The 21561-nt window shown below is 45.7% G+C and overlaps 1 protein-coding gene across 2 annotated transcripts in view; it reads left to right on the top strand.

Moving 5' to 3' along the window:
• A2ML1 (alpha-2-macroglobulin-like 1) overlaps window positions 1-21561 on the top strand; it is a 57588-nt gene that overhangs the window by 18247 nt on the left and 17780 nt on the right. The window contains exons 8-26 of one of the 2 annotated variants that reach the window (XM_011953424.1): window positions 417-543; window positions 1306-1420; window positions 2094-2203; window positions 4241-4408; window positions 5692-5919; window positions 7650-7710; window positions 7950-8095; window positions 9445-9594; window positions 10613-10807; window positions 11596-11686; window positions 12082-12196; window positions 14000-14228; window positions 14425-14551; window positions 16333-16454; window positions 16984-17035; window positions 17721-17804; window positions 19527-19703; window positions 19872-19953; window positions 20312-20468. In XM_011953424.1, the coding sequence (XP_011808814.1) occupies window positions 417-543; window positions 1306-1420; window positions 2094-2203; window positions 4241-4408; window positions 5692-5919; window positions 7650-7710; window positions 7950-8095; window positions 9445-9594; window positions 10613-10807; window positions 11596-11686; window positions 12082-12196; window positions 14000-14228; window positions 14425-14551; window positions 16333-16454; window positions 16984-17035; window positions 17721-17804; window positions 19527-19703; window positions 19872-19953; window positions 20312-20468 (2536 nt within the window). Of the gene's footprint in view, window positions 1-416; window positions 544-1305; window positions 1421-2093; window positions 2204-4240; window positions 4409-5691; window positions 5920-7226; window positions 7398-7649; window positions 7711-7949; window positions 8096-9444; window positions 9595-10612; window positions 10808-11595; window positions 11687-12081; window positions 12197-13999; window positions 14229-14424; window positions 14552-16332; window positions 16455-16983; window positions 17036-17720; window positions 17805-19526; window positions 19704-19871; window positions 19954-20311; window positions 20469-21561 lie in introns of those variants that run through there. The other variant, XM_011953429.1, reaches the window with a different exon arrangement.

Below are 21561 nucleotides of genomic sequence, written 5' to 3'. Positions count from 1 at the left end.
TTTTTTTTTTTTTGAGACAAAGTCTCACTCTGTCACCCAGGCTGGAGTGCAGTGGGGCGATCTCGGCTCACTGCAACCTCCATTTCCTGGGTTCAAGCGATTCTCCTGCCTCATCCTCCTGGAGAAGCTGGAATTACAGGTGTGAGCCACCATGCCCAGAAAATTTTTGTATTTTTAGTAGAGACAGGGTCTTGCCATGTTGCCTAGGCTGGTCTTGAACTCCTGGCCTCAAGTGATCCACCTGCCTCAGCCTCCCAAAGTTTTGGGATTACAGGTGTGAGCCACCACACTGGCCTGGATTGTCAGAGCTTTCTTTCAGAGTCTGGAGTGTGAGAAGAAAGAAGTGGTGTTCAGAGGAAGAGCCAGATCTCGAGTGGAATTTCCCAACTCTGACCCCTCATGCTTTTCTTGGTTAGGTACACCTATGGAAAGCCCATGCTAGGGGCAGTGCAGGTATCTGTGTGTCAGAAGGCAAATACTTACTGGTATCGACAGGTGGAACGGGAACAGCTACCTGACAAATGCAGGAACTTCTCTGGACAGGTGAGTAAATGACAGGTAAAAAAGGAACCTATCGGCCAGGCGCGATGGCTCACGCCTGTCATCCCAGCACTTTGGGAGGCCGAGGCGGGCGGATCACGAGGTCAGGAGTTTGAGACCAGCCTGACCAATATGGTGAAACCCCATCTCTACTAAAAATTCAAAAAATTAGCTGGGCATGGTGGCATGCGCCTGTAATCCCAGCTACTCGGAGGCTGAGAGAGGAGAATCGCTTGAACCTGGGAGGCGGAGGTTGCAATGAGCTGAGATGACGCCACTGCACTCCAGCCTGGGTGACAAAGTGAGACTCTGTCCCTCCCACCCCCTCCCCCAAAAAAAGAACCTATCCACATGTCCTAAAGAGTAAGAAAGCAACAATCTAGAAAAGTGGTAAACAGCCCAAAGTAGAAATCATTTCCCAGAATTCTTATCCCAGTTCCAAAGAACAAAGCAGGGATCTTTATCCTCAACAGGGAGTCTTTTAGAGTCTGCCTTGGAACCAAGAAATTTACCTAAACCCCTGTAAGATACAATTTTCCAGTTTTGAAGTCATTTCTTTTTCCCTTTCCCAAATCTTGAAGCTTCAAAGTCATTTCATGATTATCTATGTGCAAGTGTATACTTCATGTTGGAGGAGAGTTTTTCTATATTAGAAACTAAAGTGTGGAGATGAGAAATTATTTCCTTCTACAGAACGTTATAAAATGGACATAGAGATTATATTCCTCATCCGCTCTCTATCTCTGTCTCTGATCACCTCACTAGACTGACAAAACAGGATGCTTCTCAGCACCTGTGGACATGGCCACCTTTGACCTCATTGGATATGCATACAACCATCAAATCAATATTGTGGCTACTGTTGTGGAGGAAGGGACAGGTAAGTAGGGTACTCCTTGGCTCATTAAGAAAAGTGAAAGAGGTTGGGCGCGGTGGCTCAAGCCTGTAATCCCAGCACTTTGGGAGGCCGAGGTGGGCAGATCACAAGGTCAGGAGTTCAAGACCAGCCTGGCCAATACGGTGAAACCCCATCTCTAATAAAAATACAAAAATTAGCCAGAAGTGGTGGCGGATGCCTGTAGTCCCAGCTACTCAGGAGGCTGTGGCAGGAGAATCACTTGAACCTGGGAGGCAGAGGTTGTAGTGAGTCGAGATCAGGCCACTGCACTCCAGCCTAGGAGACAGAGGGAGACTATCTCAAAAAAAAAAAAAAAAAAAAAGAAAAGAAAAGAAAAGCGAAAGAAAAAGGGCTGGTCCCAGGGACAGATAATTACTCCAAGGATACAAGACCTCCCCTCTTGAGTGTTTGGGTGGTACCTTGTTCCTGGTTCCTGGTTCCTAGTCAAGGGGAAATGCCAGATCCCATCTTGCCGTCTATGAGAAATACTACATACTTCTCCAAAAGATTGGGGAGGTGAAGTTGGTTTGGATCTTTGGCCAGAAATACATTCAACTTCATCCCTCTGCTGCCATTCTCTCAGAGACTTGACATTAAACACGAAGATGAGAATATCAGGTGCCTAGATCTTTATACGTCTGGTTTCCCTCTGCAGGCGTGGAGGCCAATGCCACTCAGAATATCTACATTTCTCCACAAATGGGATCAATGACCTTTGAAGACACCAGCAATTTTTACCATCCCAATTTCCCCTTCAGTGGGAAGGTATGTTAAAACTTTTCTCTGCAGAGACAAAAAAAATGCGTAACCATCTACCTTACCTCCTTCCTGCAGCCATAGCCACATAGCTAACTTAGCGCTGTTCCAAGTACTTTACGCGTATTCACTTTAATCTTTACAATAATGCAATGAGGCAGACACTATATTGGCCCCGTTTTATGGGTAACGAGACAGGTAACAGAGGCTAAGTGATTTTTCCAAGGTTATCAGCAAATAGGTGGGAACTATGACCAAATCCAGGAAGCCTGCCTCCGGGGTATACAGTCTCCACTCCCTGTGCTGTGCTGCCCCTAATCCCATAGGAGAAGCACCTTGAATATTAATACCAGTTTAGGGGTCTTTCTAATGCCAGGGGCTGATCTTCTAATGTCTAAATCTTTGTATTTAAGAGCTGCAGGGTTTCTAGAGAAATCGTCCAGCCTGGTCTCCTGCATCTAGGCAAGGTTAATATGAAACTTTCCTTGACAGCCATGTATAGATTTTTAAGCAGTTTTCTTTTTCTTTCTGTTTTTTTTTTTTTTTTTTGGTTTTGTTTTATTTTTGTTTTTGTTTTTGTTTTGAGACAGAGTTTCGCTCTTGTCACCCAGGCTGGAGGTGCAATGGCGCGATCTCTGTTCGCCGCAAACTCCACCTCCCAGGTTCAAGCGATTCTCCAGCCTCAGCCTCCCAAGTAGCTGGGATTACAGGCATGTAATTTTGTATTTTAGTAGAGATGGGGTTTCTCCATGTTGGTCAGGCTGGTCTCAAACTCCCAACCTCAGGTGATCTGCCCACCTGGGCCTCCCAAAGTGCTGGGATTACAGGAGTGAGCCACTGTGTCCGATCAGCAATTTTCTTTAGAGATTTTTAAATTTCTGGCAGGGTGTGGTGGCTCACGTCTGTAGTCCTAACACTTTGGGAGGCTGAGGTGGGCAGATCACTTGAGGCCAAGAGTTCGAGACCAGCCTGGCCAACATGGCGAAACTCTGTCTCTACCAAAAATACAAAAATTAGCCAGGCATGGTGGCACATGCCTGTAATCCCAGCTACTTGGGAGTCTGAGGTACGAGAGTTGCTTGAACCCAGGAGGCAGAGCGTGCAGTGAGCTAAGATCATGCCACTGCACTCCAGCCTGGGCGACAGAGTGAGACTGTCTCAAAAAAATAATAATAAAGATAAATAAATAATTAAATTTTCTTTGTTAGTGTTTTCCTTCTGATATCTAACTGAATTTCCCCCTCATTCAGCTTATTTTTTTTACTTCTTGTACAACTTGTCCACACAGTAATATTGCACATATAGAGATGCATTTATTCCTCAGTTATCATTTCTCCAGACCAAGGATGGGTGCAAATTATTTCTAGAGCCTAAGGATTACACAGTTTGGGAGGGTAGGGGATTCTCTTTAAGAAAAAGAAAGCAAAATAGGCTGGCCGCAATGGCTCATGCCTGTAATCCCAGCACTTTGGGAGGCCAAGGTGGGTGGATCACGAGCTGGCCAACATGGTGAAACCCTGTCTCTACTAAAAATACAAAAATTAGCTGGGTGTGGTGGTGCACGCCTGTAGTCCTGGCTACTTGGGAGGCTGATGCAGGAGAATTGCTTGAACCCGGGAGGTAGAGAGGTTGCAGTGAGCCGAGATCGTCCCACTGCACTCCAGCCTTGGTGACAGAGGGAGACTCCATCTCAAAAAAAAGAAAGGAAGGAAGGAGAGAAAAAAGAAACCAAAAACGGTGTGCAGAGACTTTGAAGGAGCCTGTGCAAATGAAGAGCCCTAAAGTTTCATTAGCCACTGGGCAAATCTAGCTCTGCCTGGGCTGTTACTTCTGTTTGTTTTTCAGTTCTTCACAGATCCTAGTTCAAAAGCTAGAATCACATTTATCTTTTTCAAGACTCTTTCCTGAAATGTATTCTTAGAAATTCTGTTACTACTTTTAGTGCCAAAACCGCAATTAGTTTGCACCAGCCTAATATTCCACTTCACCTCATACTCAAGCTTACTCCAAACCTAATTCTAATCCCTAATGACGTTTGTCCTTCAGATAAGAGTTAGGGGCCATGATGACTCCCTCCTCAAGAACCATCTAGTGTTTCTGGTGATTTATGGCACAAACGAAACCTTCAACCAGACCCTGGTTACTGACAACAATGGCCTGGCTCCCTTTACGGTGGATACATCCAGTTGGAATGGGGCAGATGTTTCTCTGGAGGTAAGCATGGATGGAGGACCAGCTTCCTAGAAAGTAAGGCTTCCCTGAAGGAAAACTGCAGAATTTTCCTGTTTCCTATCCTCCCCTCTGCTTGGAATTACACCTCTCTCACTGACAAGTCCTGCTCCCCCATTGACAAAAAGTTTTCCTTAGATTCTTTCTGTTTTTAATATCAATCAAATAAATAGTCCTTACTTAGATGAAAACTACTATTTCTACTACTACATCTTTTAACTTATCCCCATCTCTATCTGATCCTATCTATATATGAAGTTAGAGTAGGGAGGAAAAGGTGACTCAGTCTTTCTCTTTCTCTTTCCCCTTCCCTTCCTCTCATTACTTAATAAAAACAGCAAACAAGAGAACTCTAGATTCTAGATAACTTATAAGTGTTAATTATGAACTGCTGCAACAATGCTTCTTATCAAACAGCTAAAAACTTCAGTATCATGCAACACAAAGCATTCACTGCTTGTGCATCTGGGGCATTCAGTCAGGCAGCTCTGCTGATTTCGATTTCCAAATCTGTCTGCAGATCGGCTGGCCATAGGCTGGTGTTCCACATACCTCTCATGCAGGAGCCAGCTAGCCCAGGTATATTCTTATGGCAGTGATGAGGTGCAAGTGCAAAAGCTGATGTTCAGGGCTTTTTCAAACCTCTGTACATTGCATATGTTAACATCCCATTCCCAACAAATCACACAGTGGGCCCACAGTCAGACTAGGAGGGTACTGGAAGACTACAGGCTAACGGTTGTTGATCTTGAAGGGTGCAGGGTATGTGTGAGGAATTGGAGCCATTAATGAGATCATTTAACCACAGGACTTAAGCAAACAGATACTAGTTGCCTTGTGGCTAATTTGACTATTTCTTTACTCTAGGCATCATTCAATTACTCAAAAATAGTTATTTTTCAATCTTAGTATCTTCTGTACCTAGCTTTCTTATCCCTGAAATATAATCTTTGATTTCTATATAATCTAAGTCATGTTCATCTATCCCAGGAGTATCTGTGAAGATACATCACCCACAATTCCCCCTCACTTAGTAACTATAATTCAGCCCTTCTGTCACTCTCCTACATACCAAAATATTGCTGCACACTACTACATTTATGGATTCTTTATCCATCCTTGGCTGGACCGCTAAGGAAATACCCACATGCCATTCTCGGGCAGTGAAGATTGAAGAGAAAGCGCTCTATTTGAAAACCGTAACAAGTCCATGGGGTTTCTATGGTTGAGGTACATGCTAAAATTCTCTCTCTCTCTTTCACTCTCAGGGAAAGTTTCAAATGGAAGACTTAGTATATAATCCGGAACAAGTGCCACATTACTACCAAAATGCCTACCTGCACCTGCGACCCTTCTACAACACAACCCACAGCTTCCTTGGCATCCACCGGCTCAACGGCCCCTTGAAATGTGGCCAGCCCCAGGAAGTGCTGGTGGATTATTACATCGACCCGGCTGATGGAAGCCCTGACCAAGAGATCAGCTTCTCCTACTATGTGAGACCAGGAAACGGGGATGGTTGAAAGTATGCTGGGAAGGAAGGAGAATGAGAAGAGTCAGCCAGAGAGGGTACCTAGGCGATCTGAATTGCAGATGCACATCTAATTAAAAACAATTTTAAAGCCACACTAAAAAAGTAAAAGAACAGTTGACATTAATTTTAAACGTATTTTTGTTTAACCCATTATATCCAAAATATTAACATTTTAACATGAAAGCCATATAAAAAGTTTTAATAGATATTTTACATTCTTGTTTCAACTGAGTCTTTGAAACAGTATGTGTTTTACACTTAAAGCGTATCTCAGTTTGGACTGAGCACATTTCAAGTATTTAATATGCCCATGTGAGATATGAGATACTGTCTGGCCCAGTATAGGTGTAAGAGATGGAAAGCACTGGGGGAAAAAAAAGAGATTCTGAGCAGGAATGCAGGAAAATTGTGTGGGAAAATAAAATGAGGAATTCCTTGAGAAAATAGTGCTGGCCAGGACAAAAAAAAAAAAAAAAGTGGGTGGTTGGGAGGGAGCGTGGGGAGTGCATAGGACTCAGGATACTTTTTTTTTTTTAATTTATGTGAGACAGGGTTTCACCATGTTGACCAGGCTGGTCTTGAACTTCTGACCTCAGGTGATCCACCCACCTTGGCCTCCCAAAGTGCTGGGACTACAGGAGTGAGCCGCCACGCCCAGCCAGGATACATTTCATTCTGTGTTCCATTGGTCAATATTATCAAGTAGATGATATGGGGTTAAAATTCACATCGATAGCAGCCTCATTGTGGAAATAAAATCATAACTTGGTAGCCTGAAAGCAATGTATAAGGATAAGCAGCTTTCCTGGTCACCTTGGTGACAGTCAGGAAGTAGGATGGAAACCTCAGGTTTGATGGCTTGGAGCCTCTTTGTTCCCTTATCCTCCTCTCAGTCAATGAGAGACTTTCTCTCCTCTGGATCATTGCAGCAGCTTCTATGGTTTCAGTGTCGTCATTAAGTGGGAAAAAAAAAAAAAATCATTCTAATACAACGAAAAGAGAAAAGATAGGTGGAAAATAACAAGTCCAGGTGATAACGTGGGCTCTGTCTTCAGGACCAAAGTGTGGGGAGGTGTAGGAGAAAAGCGAAGTTAGGGCCGAGCCATGTGGAATGGCTAATGCCGGGCAGGCATCCGAGGAACCGACCATGGAGCCCTGCAGGAGCGTGAGATGAGAGGCTGCTTACAAACAAGATCACTGAGTTCTGTTTCGAGTGAGAGTGGACAGGAACGGGGAGTTAGAAGAGGAGATTTCTCCTCTAGAGGGTTCAATGTCAGAAGGGCTCAGGGTAGTTTAGGATGAAATTATTTCCACTGAATTTTAAATTGAGCTGTAATTAAAAAACACTTATGAGGATAGATTTTCGCTGACTTTATGTTACAAGGATTATAAGAAAATAAAATGTGGAGATCTTCAAAAAATGGCAGACAACTATCTATGGTGTGGAACAATTCCTATGCTGTCAGACTCCTCCCATCCACCTGCGTAGTTCTCAGCCAGACCTCTAACTGCAGGAGGAGCCACCAGGACCCGTTGGCAGCATCCTGCATTTGTCAAGCTAGTGGATGCTGGGTGGGGTATTGACCCGGGCTCTGAACAGTGAAAGGAGCAAGGATGCAGAGATGCTCTGGAAGTTGGTCCAAGGTGAAATTACTATAACTTCTGTGTGTGGTTGATTATTTTCTTCTTTAGTTAATAGGGAAAGGAAGTTTGGTGATGGAGGGGCAGAAACACCTGAACTCTAAGAAGAAAGGTGAGTGTACATGCTTTTCCTGTAAGTGAACAGGATATTTTTAAATTCCACAAAACAATTCTTATACACCGAAGCAATGGAATTGGAGCACTAACAGTCATCACAGGAAAAGAGAAAAATGAGAAGTAACTTGCACCATGCCGCCTGCACTGGCTCAATGAAAAATGCATACGGTTAGATGCCATTGATAGGTTGGACGTGCATTCTAATTTCCCTGTATATTCCCTCTTCTCTTTCAGGACTGAAAGGCTCCTTCTCTCTCTCGCTGACCTTCACTTCGAGACTGGCCCCTGACCCTTCCCTGGTGATCTATGCCATTTTCCCCAGTGGAGGTGTTGTAGCTGACAAAATTCAGTTCTCAGTCGAGATGTGCTTTGACAATCAGGTAAAATGGTAGCGGAGAAGGGTGAAGACAAAGGTTGGGTATAGAGAAAGATCTTGTGTGTGCTGGGGTTGGAGACAAGACAGGTCAGGGAAAGAAGATAATGTTGACATTGGATGTTGTATTATATTTACATCTTTAATGTTTGGGGTTTATGTTGAAATCCATCTCTCTCCTACTTTTTCTTTTAAAAAGTAATGCTGGATGAGGTACTGTGGCTCACTCCTGTAATCCCAGTGCTTTTGGAGGCCAAGGCAGAGGGATTTCTTTAGGTCATGGGTTCAAGACCAGCGTGGACAACACAGCAAGATCCTGTCTGTACAAAAATTTTTTTTTAATTAGCTGGGTGTGCAGCACTTTTGGAGGCTGAGGTGGGTGGATCACCTGATGTCACGAGTTCAAGGCCAGCCTGGCCAACATGGTGAAACCCCATCTTTACTAAAAATACAAAAATTACCCAAGCGTGATGGTGGGTGCCTATAATTCCAGCTACTTGGGAGGCTGAGGCAGGAGGATTACATGAACCCAGGAGACGGAGGTTGCAGTGAGCAAAGATCACGCCATTACACTCCAGCCTGAGTGACACAGTGAGACTCTGTCTCAAAAAAAAAAAAAAAATTATCTGGGTGTGGTGATGCATACCTGTAGTCCCAGCTAGTCTGAAGGCTGAAGCAGGAGTATCGCTTGAGCCCAGGAGTTCAAGGTTGCAGAGCAAGACCCTGTCTCTCTCTCTTTTTTTTTTTTTTTTTTTTGAGACAGAGTTTTGCTCTTGTTGCCCAGGCTGGAGTGCAGTGGTGCAATCTCGGCTCACTGCAACCTCTGCCTCCTGTGTTCAAGTGATTCTCGCCTCAGACTCCCAAGTAGCTGGGATTACAGGTATGTACCACCATGCCTGGCTAATTTTTTTTTTTTTTTTTTTTTGTATTTTTAGTAGAGACAGGGTTTCACCATGTTGGCCAAGCTAGTCTTGAACTCCTGACCTCAGGTCATCCACCTGCCTTGGCCTCCCAAAGTGCTGGGATTATAGGCATGACCCTGTCTCTATTTAAAAAAAAAAAAAAAAAAGAGCCATACTGGGAAGCCGCATGTTCTATATAGTTATTCCACATGTTCTCTCTACTTTTTGTCTTATAAACTTTCTCTGTCCTTCTACTGTGCTGCTCATGTTTCCCCACTCCATCATGGCATACAAGTCCTGCAGAGTTAGACTTTACAAAGAAAGATAAGTACAAAAGTGAAAGAATGGGTTGGATGTCGTAGCTGGGGCATATTTGCTGATGACCCAAATTATGTTGTTTCCCCTCCTTTCCAGGCTGACCTGATCCCCAAGTTATACCTTTTCCTTTCCCCAGGTTTCCCTTGACTTCTCCCCTTCCCAGCAGCTTCCAGGAGCAGAAGTGGAGCTACAGCTGCAGGCAGCTCCTGGATCCCTGTGTGCGCTCCGGGCGGTGGATGAGAGTGTCTTACTGCTTAGGCCGGAGAGAGAGCTGAGCAACCGCTCTGTGAGTAACTGTCTGCTAACAGAGTGGGAAGAGGGAGTTGATGGAGAAGACAATTAAGAGGTAGGTTTCAGGCAGTGGAGAGAAAGTCTTAGGGAAATCATGCACTGCCATAAGGTGGTAAAAAGACTGGTGTAAAAATGAAGTTAGAAAGGGTAAGAGGGCTGGGTGAGGTGGCTCACGCCTGTAATCCCAACACTTTTTGAGGCCGAGGCAGGCAGATCACCTGAGGTCGGGAGTTCGAGACCAGCCTGACCAACATGGAGAAACTCTGTCTCTACTAAAAATACAAAAAGAAAAAGAAAAAGAAATGAGCCGGGCATGGTGGCATATGCCTGTCATCCTTGGGAGGCTGAGGCAGGAGAGTCACTTGAACCCGGGAGGCAGCAGTTGTGGTGAGCAAGATCGAGTCACTGCCCTCCAGTCTGGGCAACAAAAGCGAAAGTCTGTCTCAAAAAAACAAAAACAAAAAAAAGAAAGGATAAGAGAAGGCATGGTTAATATGAACGCAGAGATAAGAAAAGAGAATGAGCCTGTAATCCCAGAACTTTAGGAGGCTGAAGTCAGTGGTTTGAGACCAGCCTGACCAACATGGTGAAACCCTGTCTCTACCAAAAATACAAAAATTAGCTGGGTGTGGTGGCCAGCGCCTGTAATCCCAGCTACTCAGGAGGCTGAGGCAGGAGAATTGTTTGAATGTGGGAGGCAGAGGTTGCAGTGAGCCGAGATCATCCCACTGCACTCCAACCTGGGTGACAGAGCAAGACTCCGTCTCCAAAAAAAAAAAAAAAAAACAAGAGAGAGAATGAAATAGGGGATAGGATTATGAAAAAAATAGGTGAGATAGAGGTTAATGTTTTAGAAAGTGAGAAAGGTAATTATGACAAAAATATAAAAATAATTCTGGAGTAATAAAGCAAAATGATACAGGAGTAGTAAACTGAGCACCAGAATCTGAGAGAAGTCTCTCAACTGATGTCACTATGTCAATGCTTTATTTCCTTTCCCCCTCTTATCCCAGGTCTATGGGATGTTTCCATTCTGGTATGGTCACTACCCCTATCAAGTGGCTGAATATGATCAGTGTCCAGTGTCTGGCCCATGGGACTTTCCTCAGCCCCTCATTGACCCAGTGCCCCAAGGGCATTCGAGCCAGCGTTCCGTTATCTGGAGGCCCTGGTTCTCTGAAGGCACGGACCTTTTCAGCTTTTTCCAGGTACGTCTTCTTACCCATTTTGTTCTTATGGGAAAGATGGTGGTGGGAAGGGGCAAAGGAAAGTTCATATCTAAGAAAGCAGAGAGACTCATATGGGCACTGATGGAAACAAAATCTTGAAAGAAGTTTCTGACGTGTAAGGTGGCCTCTGTTGGCTCTTACGCTTGAAGAAGATGTCCAGTTGCATTGAAGAGAACCACTGTGAGAGAGTTTAGACCTAGTCTTCCTCTTTTGTTGTCCCCAATCACTGGTTTTCATGAGATCAATCAGGAGGGAAAATTAGGGAAAGTAGACCAGAGATCTCTTACCATTAGTATAAAAAATAATTTTCACCTATTCTATGAGCAGGATTTGGGATGCTGTGTGACCCAAGTCTGACCAGGAGGTCCCTGAGGTCAGGAACTAGGTCTTGTTCATCTTTGTTTTCTCTCTAATGCCTGACCCCTCATAACGCTCATTGTATTTTTGTTGAATTGAGTACGCTGATATGGTCCCTACCCTCAGCACGTTCAGAGTGTAAGTCAAATAATAAGGACACAGTGAATAATATTTGGAAGAACCATTAAATGTATGTAATGATGAAATAAGTTTAACTTGAAGCCTTTCATGCTAGTTGGAACAGAAGCCAACCAGTCTCAGTGGCTGAGTCTTGGGGAAGAGCACCCAGTTTCACCATTAATTCAAAAAGAATGTTTTGTTTCAACTCTTTGATGGTGGAATTCCTGGGCAGTAGCCCTTGTAGTTGGGGAAGGGACCACCTTAATACTTATTTCTCTGATGCCTATCAGGACATGGGCCTGAAAATACTGTCCAATGCCAAAATCAAGAAGCCAGTAGATTGCAGTTACAGATCTCCAGAATACAGCGTTGCCATGGGCGGTGAGCCACCTCTGTGGTGTGTGGATTCTCTGAGATGTTAACAATCCTGAAACTGCAAATTTCCTCTTTGCGTCCTGTTCTTGCACTGAGCCTCTAGCCTGAGAATGCTAATGGGTTGTGGGTCACAGATACAGGAAGTTTCCTGAGGGTTCCATCTCTGGGGAGAGCTTATGAAGCCTGAAGCTTATGTATCTGTTCCCTGGCCAAACCCCCTTGGCTATCAGTTCCCTCGATGGCCTTTGTGACTAGTTAGTTCCTCTTTGGTCCTTCCTCCTTGCCTCTGACTGGATTTTCTCTGCTTCCCTCTAAATTTCTTTCTAGTAATCCCTCCATCCCAATTTATGTCACAACAAGTCTCATGTTTCCTAAAGTTTTCATATTCTCAATTTCATCAGCAGGTGGTGGTCATCCAGAGGCTTTTGCTCCATCAACTTCTTCACGTCAAGCAGAGGATTCTCAGGTCCGCCAGTACTTCCCAGAGACCTGGCTCTGGGATCTGTTTCCTATTGGGTAAGTGATGACTCAAAAGTACAGTAAAGGGCCAGGTGCATGGCTCACGCCTGTAATCCCAGCACTTTGGGAGGTTGAGGAGAGAGGATCACTTGAGACCAGGAGTTCAAGACCAGCCTGGGCAACATAATGAGCTTCTGTCTCTACAAAAGAAATTTAAGGCCAGACACGGTGGCTCACGCCTGTAATCCCAGCACTTTGGGAGGCCGAGGCAGGTGGATCACGAGGTCAGGAGATCGAGACCATCCTGGCTAACACAGTGAAACCTCATCTCTACTAAAAATGCAAAAAATTAGCCAGGCGTGGTGGCGGGCGCCTGTAGTCCCAGCTACTTGGGAGGCTGAGGCAGGAGAATGGCATGAACCCGGGAGGCGGAGCTTGCAGTGAGCCGAGACTGCGCCACAGCATTCCAGCCTGGGCGACTGAGTGAGACTCCGTCTCAAAAAAAAGAAATTAAAAAAATTAGCCAGGTGGTAGTTGTGTACTACTCGGGAGGCTGAGGTGGAAGGATCACTTGAGTCTTGGAGGTGGAGGCTGCAGTGAAGCAAGATCACATCACTGCACTCCAGCCTGGGTGACAAAGCAAAATCCTGTAACAACAACAACAACCAGAAAAAAACGTAAGATTCTACAACATAGAGCCTGTACAAAACTCAGAATCAGATGCATTCCTAATGGCTCTAAGTCTTAAGCAAAGAAAGCTTGATGGGGTGTGGGAATTTATTTATTTTCCTGAATTCTTTTTTTCTTTTCTTTTTTTTTGAGACAGAGTCTTGCTCTGTCACCCAGGCTGGAGGGCAGTGGCACGATTTTGGCTCACTGTAGGCCTCAACCTCCTAGGTTCAAGTGATTCTTGTGCCTCAGTCTCCCAAGAAGCTAGGACTATAGGCGCCTGCCAGCACACCTGGCTAATTTTTGTATTTTTAGTTGAGGCAGGGTTTTACCATGTGGGCCAGGCTGGTCTCGAACTCCTGGCCTCAAGTGATCCACCTGCCTCGGCCTCCCAAAGTGTTGAGATTACAGGTGTGAGCCACCGCGCCCGGCCTACCTGAATTCTTATGCATTCGTATACAACCACTCAAAACAAATCCACACAATCCCACACTCACGCATTGCAGGCCCTGTGTTCTCACTACCGAACCACACACATTTAAAGGTACATATTGACATCAGTTTTTTGCCCATTGCTTGTATGTCCATTTTGACAAGCCCTGAGAACACGCATCCTCACAGACTCAGAGGGCACCAGCCTCTCTGTCAGATGTGCTTGCACAGAGATGCCCACCCCTGACTCCCCACACAGCCCCCTGCTCCATATGAGTGCAGCCTTACTCACTGGAGGATTCACACTAAGGCTCACCTCTTCAGTTGCCTCTTTACTTCTCCCCACACAACAACAGTAACAATTTCACTTCTGCAGATGAATTTTTAATTTTTTTTTTTTTGGACAGGGTCTTGCCCTGTCACCCAGGCTGGAGTGCAGTGGCGCAATCACAGCTCACTGCAGCCTCAAACTCCTAGGCTCAAGCCATCCTCCTGCCTCAGCCTCCTAAGTAGCTGGGACTACAGGCATGCACCACCACACCTGGCTAATTTTTAAATTTTGGTAGAAATAGGGTCTCGCTATGTTTCCCAGGCTGGCCTCAAACTGCTGGGCTGAAGCCATCTGCTCACCTCAGCCTCTCAAAGACCTGGGATTACAAACATGAACCAGCACACACCACCGAATTTGTGGCTTAATTCACAAATGTTCTCCTTGCCCCACGCTGCCTCTGCCTCACGTGGGTCCTTGTGTTCTCACAGTAACTCCGGGAAGGAGGCGGTCCACGTCACAGTTCCTGATGCCATCACCCAGTGGAAGGCGATGAGTTTCTGCACGTCCCAGTCAAGAGGCTTTGGGCTTTCACCCACTGTTGGACTAACTGCTTTCAAGCCGTTCTTTGTGGACCTGACTCTCCCTTACTCAGTAGTCCGTGGGGAATCCTTTCGTCTTACTGCCACCATCTTCAATTACCTAAAGGATTGCATCAGGGTGAGAGCTGGGGATACAGGAATCAGGTGTCAGCCCTGGAATCACGCTTCCCGCATAAGTTTATCTCTAAATTGGAAGCATCCCAATTTTCCCTGGGAAAGAGAGGAGATGTCAGTATCTCGGCCCCCAGGTTTCCCAGGCCTCTATGCATTACCTCCTTCGTTTGGACCCTTTGTCTCTTAAACTTCCTCCTTAGGTTCAGACTGACCTGGCTAAATCGCATGAGTACCAGCTAGAATCACGGGCAGATTCTCAGATCTCCAGCTGTCTCTGTGCTAATGAAGCTAAAACCTATCACTGGAACATCATGGCTGTCAAATTGGGTAAGACAGGGAAGCGGTAGATGGGCGAGGAAACCTGCAGCAGAAGCCCAGTGACTAAGCACTCAGTCTTTTTCCTCTGCCGCATCTGCTTTGCGTCCTCCTCCCTCTTTGTTTTATTTACCTCTATTTTTCTCCCTCCTAAGGCTGTTATAAGTCAATACACAAACACTCTTTGATAGGTGACCACATTTATTCAAACAGGAATATTTTGAGTTTGAAAAGGAGAGCTTTTAATATTTGTAGATGGACAAAGAATACATGGTCATGTAACTAATCAAGGACTTACTATAAGAGTCCCTGGGCCAGGCACTATTCTAACTGCTTTGTGTATATTAACTCATTAAATTGATTGATTAATTAATTTTTATTTTATTTATTTGTTTTTGAGAGGAAGTCTCACTCTGTTGCCCAGGCTGGTGTGCAATGGCGCAATCTGGGCTTACTGCAACCTCCACCTCCCGGGTTCAAGTGATTCTCCTGCCAAACCTCCCAAGTAGCTGGGATTACAGTTGCGTGCCACCCCACCTGGCTAATTTTTGTATTTTTAGTAGAGATGGGGTTTTGCCATGTTGGCCAGGCTGGTCTCAAACTCCTGACCTGCTTGCCTTGGCCTCCCAAAGTTCTGGGATTACAGGTGTGAGCCACTGCACCTGGTAGAGAGACAGGATTTTACTCTGTCATCTAAGCTGGAATACAGTGGTGTGGTCATGGCTCACTGCAGCCTCAACCTCCCAGGCTCAAGTGATCCTCTCACCTAGGCCTCCCAGAGTAGTTGGGACTATAGGCTCATTTCACCACCATGTCTGGCTAATTCAATTGGCAGAGAAGGGGTCTTGCTATGTGTCCCAGGCTGCTCTCCAACTCCTGGGTTGAAGCAATTCTCCCGCCTCACCCTCCCAAAGTACTGGGATTACAAGAATGAGTCACCTCACCTTTAACTCATTTAATCCTCACCCCCAACCCTATGGGATGTCAGTCACTCATAGGTGAAATCCTTGCAACTCAAAGTTTGATCTTCATATGTATGAGTTATCTCATGCTGCTTGACAAATTATTGTAAAACTTAAGTGTCTTAAAAGGACAAACATTTATTATCAAACAGATTCTATGGGTCATTAATCTGGGTGCAGCTTAGCTGGGTACTTCTGGCTCAAGGTATCTCATGAGGTTACACTCAAGCTGTCAGTGAGGGCTGTGGTTTCATCTGAAGACTCGACGAGGAGAGGATTGATCTTTCAAGCTCATCCCAAAGTCTCTGATCCTCACAGCCTGCTAGACTGAAGGACACAGTTCTTGACCTCAGCTGTTGGCTAGGGGCCTCACTCAGTATCTCATCACATGAATCTCTCCACTGGGCTGCGTCATCACACAACAGCTGTCTTCCCCAGAGCAAGCAGTTTGAGAAAAGGGGTGCACCCAAGATGGAAGCTACAGTCTTTTCGTAACCTAATCTCAGAAGAGTCATTACTTGTGCCCTGTTCTCTTTAACAGAAGTGAGTCACTCAATCCAGCCCACACTCAATGGGATGCAAATATCAGGATGCAAGGATCTCTGAGGGCCCTTAGAGGTTACTTACCACACCAGACTGGCCTCTCTGGCATCACCTGGGAGCTTGTTAGAAATGCACAATATAGGCCACACCCCAGGTCTGTGGCAGCAGAGTTCGCACTGTAGCAAGATCCCCATTAAAGTTTCAGAAATGCTGATCCAAATGGGAATGGACCTCGCTGGTACCTCTGGCAGTAGGGCTAATGGCTTCCCTTCTCCTTCTTTCTCTCAGGTCACATTAACTTTACTATTAGTACAAAGATTCTGGACAGCAATGAACCATGTGGGGGCCAGAAGGGGTTTGTTCCCCAAAAGGGCCGGAGTGACACGCTCATCAAGCCAGTTCTCATCAAAGTGAGTTTTCTTCAGAGGCAGAGACAGCAACCAACCGAGGGATGCTCAACATCTCCTCTTGCTGCGAGTTCGTCTCTCATGGCAACCGTACTCCAGTCCAATCGGGCAGCTTGAACTTTCTCCTTCCCTGGCCCCTTGAACATTTGCCTAATCCACACCCATGGCCTATGAAAGCACCTAAAACCTGGCACATCATAGGCACTCAATGAATGTTAGTTTCCCTAATTAAAATGTCTGTCTTCATCAATAGCTGCCTTTTTTGTCCCGTCATGAAGCCCATTGTCAATCTTGCCCCTTAGAAGTTGCCTAATTGTGTTTTTGGCTCTAGCGCTTGCCCAGAAAGAACTTTACAGAAAGGGCCCATCCTTGGTTGACACGGGGTTCTTCTGAGCTTCAGTGAGAAGCTCTTCTCTGCAGTTCTGAGGGAAGCCCTGGGGGCACAGCGAGGGGCCTCCCTTCCCTTTCCTTTAGTGCCATCTCTCCTGACGTTCATCTTTGTTGTTTTTATCTGTGTCTCTCTTCATGCCAGCCTGAAGGAGTCCTGGTGGAGAAGACACACACCTCATTGCTGTGCCCAAAAGGTGGGTGGACTCAGAGCAGGATTGGTGGCGAGAATTCCCTTAGAGGGCAGGAGATTTTCTTTTCTTTCTTTCTTTTTTTTTTCTTTTTTGAGATGGAGTCTCCCTTCATCCTCCAGGCTGGATTGCAGTGGCGCGATCTCAGCTCATTGTAACCTCTGCCTCCCAGGTTCAAGTAATTCTCTTGCCTCAGTCTCCTGAGTAGCTGGGACTACAGGTGCATGCCACCATGCCCGGCTAATTTTTGTATTTTTAGTAGAGACAGGGTTTCACCATATTGGCCAGGCTGGTCTCGAACTCCTGACCTTGTGAGCCACCCACCTTGGCCTCCCAAAGTGCTGGGATTACAGGCGTGAGCCAGCGCATCTGGCGGCAGGAGATTTTCATAGGCAAAAGGAAGAATGCACAGGACCAGAAGGAACAGGAGAGTCTGGGGTGCCATTCCTCGTGGGGCTGATTAACTGGGAGGCAGGAGGAAGAAGAGAAAGTGTGCAGCACGATGATGACTCTCTGTGGAATTTATTTTCAGCAAGATCACTGTGAATAGTACCCAGTGCTTTCTGCATCCCAGAGAAAGCACCGAGCACAGAAATCCCTGGATTATAGAAAGTTCTTCTACAATTTTGGCTTCAGAACCCCTGCCATTCCCCATCTTCTATTGTGTCACCTTTTTTTCTGCCTCTCACAGGAAAGGTGGCATCTGAATCTGTCTCCCTGGAGCTCCCAGTGGACGTTGTTCCTGACTCGACCAAGGCTTATGTTACGGTTCTGGGTAAGCAGTTAGAGATTCTTGGCTCAGAAACGAAAAGGATAATGGAGGCTGCAAAGGTGTGGGGTGGGGCGGGACATGCGGACCTATCTGGAGAGTGTGACTAATAACAAGTGATTGAAGGAAAAAGAGGGTATTTTATACAGGAGGGAAATACAGTGTAGGCAACAATACAGATGGGATTAGACTTGTACTCTAGTTAAAAATGGAAAGGAGTCCGGGCGCGGTGGCTCACACCTGCAATCCCAGCACTTTAGGAGGCCGAGGCGGGCAGATCATGAGGTCGGGAAATCGAGACCATCCTCGCTAACATGGTGAAACCCCGTCTCTACTAAAATTACAAAAAAAAATTAGCCAGGCCTGGTGGTGGGCGCCTGTAGTCCCAGCTACTCGGGAGGCTGAGGCAGGAGAATGGTGTGAACCCGGGAGGCAGAGCTTGCAGTGAGCCAAGATCGCACCACTGCACTCCAGCCTGGGCGACTGAGCAAGACTCCATCTCCAAAAAAAAAAAAAAAAAGAAGTCAGGGTAGGAAGAAGTTAAGGTCACTGAAGCTTGATATGTATTTAGGTTTAGACAGTCTATAAATCGGGTGAAGGGAAGACAAAATATTTGCAGCAGCCGTTTTTAAAAATGAGAAATTTGGGTATAGTTTAGGGAAGATACAACCATATTTACAATAGGCAGCACACTTACTGTTTTGGGCAAGGGAGGAAGTGGATTGAAAAGCATGAACTTCAAAATCATATCTAACCTGTCATTTAGTAGCCGTGTGACCCTGAGCAAGTTAGTGAACAGTTCTGGACCGTCTTTCCTCTTCCGTAAAACAGTAATAATAACCTACCTCTCAGACTGGTGCAAAGATTAAGTGCAATATAAAGTGCCCAGCACAATATCTAGCATGTAGTAGGAGCCCTATGAATGTTAGGCTCTTTCTTTACTCCCGCGCCCTCTGTTGAGATCCTTTGCAGTCACAGCGTCTCCGTTTTGTCTATTTTATTCACCAGTCTGACATAGTGCTTGTCTTGTTCTGTTAGAGTTCAGTGTCTGTGTCTGTCTTCCACACTGTGTTGGGGTCTCCTGAAGAGCAAGGGCCACATCTTTTTCTTTTCTGTTCCTAGTACAGTTCCTGCAACATAGTTGACATTCAGGACACATTTATAGATTTGAATGGAGCTCGTTGGCTACAGTGCAGATGTTAATGAGTCACGTATGTCAGGCTCACTGGCTTGGGAAGCATAGGAAGGGGTCAATGACAACTTGGAGAAGAGTGTCAGGACTGTGTTTTAGAGAAACTTGGTGATTTGGAGGGTGAGGAACGTATGTGCAGTGGTAGAGGAACTTAGAGATTGAGCCTAAGTGATATAAGTGTTGTCACATCACTCATCAGCTCAGTGACATGACTTCTTAAAAGCCCTGAACTCTCTTAGACAGCCTATGCACCTCTCTGTGTCCTCTAGCACCTCCTACATATCCAGTATGATATTGTAGTACTGTATTAAAATTGTTTATAATGAATAAAAATTGTAATGTGTTGTAATGGTTTGCTCCTCTGTGAGTTCTCTGAGGGTAGAGACTGAGTTTGATTTACTGTTGTCTTCCCAGGGCACATAGTAGGTACTTACTAAATGATAGCTACTACATGTTTGTTAAGTGAATGATGATAACTCTTAGCGGGTTCCTTCTTCTCTGTACCCCCACCTTCTCTCTCTCCTTTTGGATCCCAGGAGACATTATGGGCACAGCCCTGCAGAACCTAGATGGTCTGGTGCAGATGCCCAGTGGCTGTGGCGAGCAGAACATGGTGTTGTTTGCTCCCATCATCTATGTCTTGCAGTACCTGGAGAAGGCAGGGCTGCTGACGGAGGAAATCAGGTCTCGGGCAGTGGGTTTCCTGGAGATAGGTAAGTTGGTTCAATCTTTCTTTCTTGGACCCTCTCCTCCACTAGGCCCTATGACAGATTGATAAGATACAGGGAATTCCAGCCCCTGAAGTGTCCCATATCCTTGAAAAGCACGGGGGTGTTTTTTGAAGTTGTCACTGTGATCTAAAACCACATTTGGCTTCCCAGGGTACCAGAAGGAGCTGACGTACAAACACAGCAATGGTTCGTACAGTGCCTTTGGAGAGCAAGATGGAAATGGAAACACATGGTAATATCGCCCAATTCCCAATGAGTTCTGTACTCCAGAGCATAATTCCTGAGCCCTCTGGAACTATTCCAACACCTCTCCCTTAACCCCATTCCTTCTTCACTCAGTCTTCTACCTCTTTAATACTGCTTATTTCACCCTCATGGATGGTCAAGTCGCTCGATCTTCTCCCTGAGCTTGTGCCTCCCCTGTTCTTGTCCTCACTGGTGCCCATTCATGCCTCTGTTTTCTAGGCCTGCTATGGCATATGTTCCCTCAGCTCCCCTTCTGGAAGTATGCACCCAAATACATGAAAAAATGATTGCACCCTCACCTGGAAATTCACCTTCATGCTACATTTTCCTCTTTACCCATGTAGGCTGACAGCCTTTGTCACAAAATGCTTTGGCCAAGCTCAGAAATTCATCTTCATTGATCCCAAGAACATCCAGGATGCTCTCAAGTGGATGGCAGGAAACCAGCTCCCCAGCGGCTGCTATGCCAACGTGGGAACTCTCCTTCACACAGCTATGAAGGTGCGGACCTGTCCAGGGGCCTGCAGCCGGCCACTGTCTCAAAGGACCTCACACCTCTGACCGAGCAGAAGCAAAAGAGCACTGGCCCGGGAATCAGTTTTCTTCTGGTTTCCACTGTGGCTCTGGGTGTCCATGGTCAAAATGCTTAGCTGGTCTGGTCCTCAGTTTTCATGTCTGTAGAATGCGAATACAGATGAAGGCTGGGTGCGGTGGCTCATGCCTGTAATCCCAACACTTTGGGAGGCCAAGGTGGGCAGATCATTTGGGTCCAGGAGTTTGAGACCATCCTGGGCAACATGGCGAAACCCCATCTCTACAAAAAAAAAATATGAAAAATTAGTCAGGCATGTTAGTGCATGCCTGTAGTCCCAGCTACTTGGGTGGTTGAGGTGGGAGGATCACTTGAACCCGGGGGGTCAAACCTGCAGTGAGCCGTGATTGCACCACTGCACCCAGCCTGGGTGATAGAGTGAGACCCTGCCTCAAAAAATAAATAAATAAATAAGAAAAAGAAAGGAGAGAGAGAGAGAGAATGTGGACTGGAGCATGGTTCTCAAAGCATAGTTCCCAGATCAGAGCATCAGCATCACCTGGGAACTTGTTGGAAATGCAGATTCTGACTCCCAGCCCACATCTACTGAATGATGAACTCTGGGAGGGTGGGTCAGAAATTTGTGTTTTAACAAGCCCTCCGGATGATTCTGATACACACTGAAAATTGAGACTACTAGACTAAAAGATCTCTGGGCCTCTTACTATGTCACCAAATGCATATGGAAAAGCCATTTCCTGTGGTGAGGACTAGTAGGCAGCCCAATGTCTTTTGTAAAACGTTTACTCTGCTGAGCACTGTTCTAGGCACGTGGTTTATTTGACATTATTTAATGTTTACAACAAATCAGTGAGCTACATATTGGTATGTCATTATTAATCCCATTTTACAGATGAAGAAACTAAGGGTTGGAGACTAAGTAAACTGCCCAAGGTGCATGCTAATAAGTGGCAGGACTGAGATTTGAAGCACAGCAGTTGCACTCCAGAGGCACTGCTCTCTTCTGTTCACTATTGCCTGTACCTGTCCCAAACAGGGTGA

The sequence above is a fragment of the Colobus angolensis genome, unplaced genomic scaffold (assembly GCF_000951035.1).
Source record: "Colobus angolensis palliatus isolate OR3802 unplaced genomic scaffold, Cang.pa_1.0 Scaffold11, whole genome shotgun sequence".
In the NCBI taxonomy this organism is placed as follows: Eukaryota; Metazoa; Chordata; class Mammalia; order Primates; family Cercopithecidae; genus Colobus; species Colobus angolensis.
This window is presented reverse-complemented; position numbering and strand designations above follow the sequence as displayed.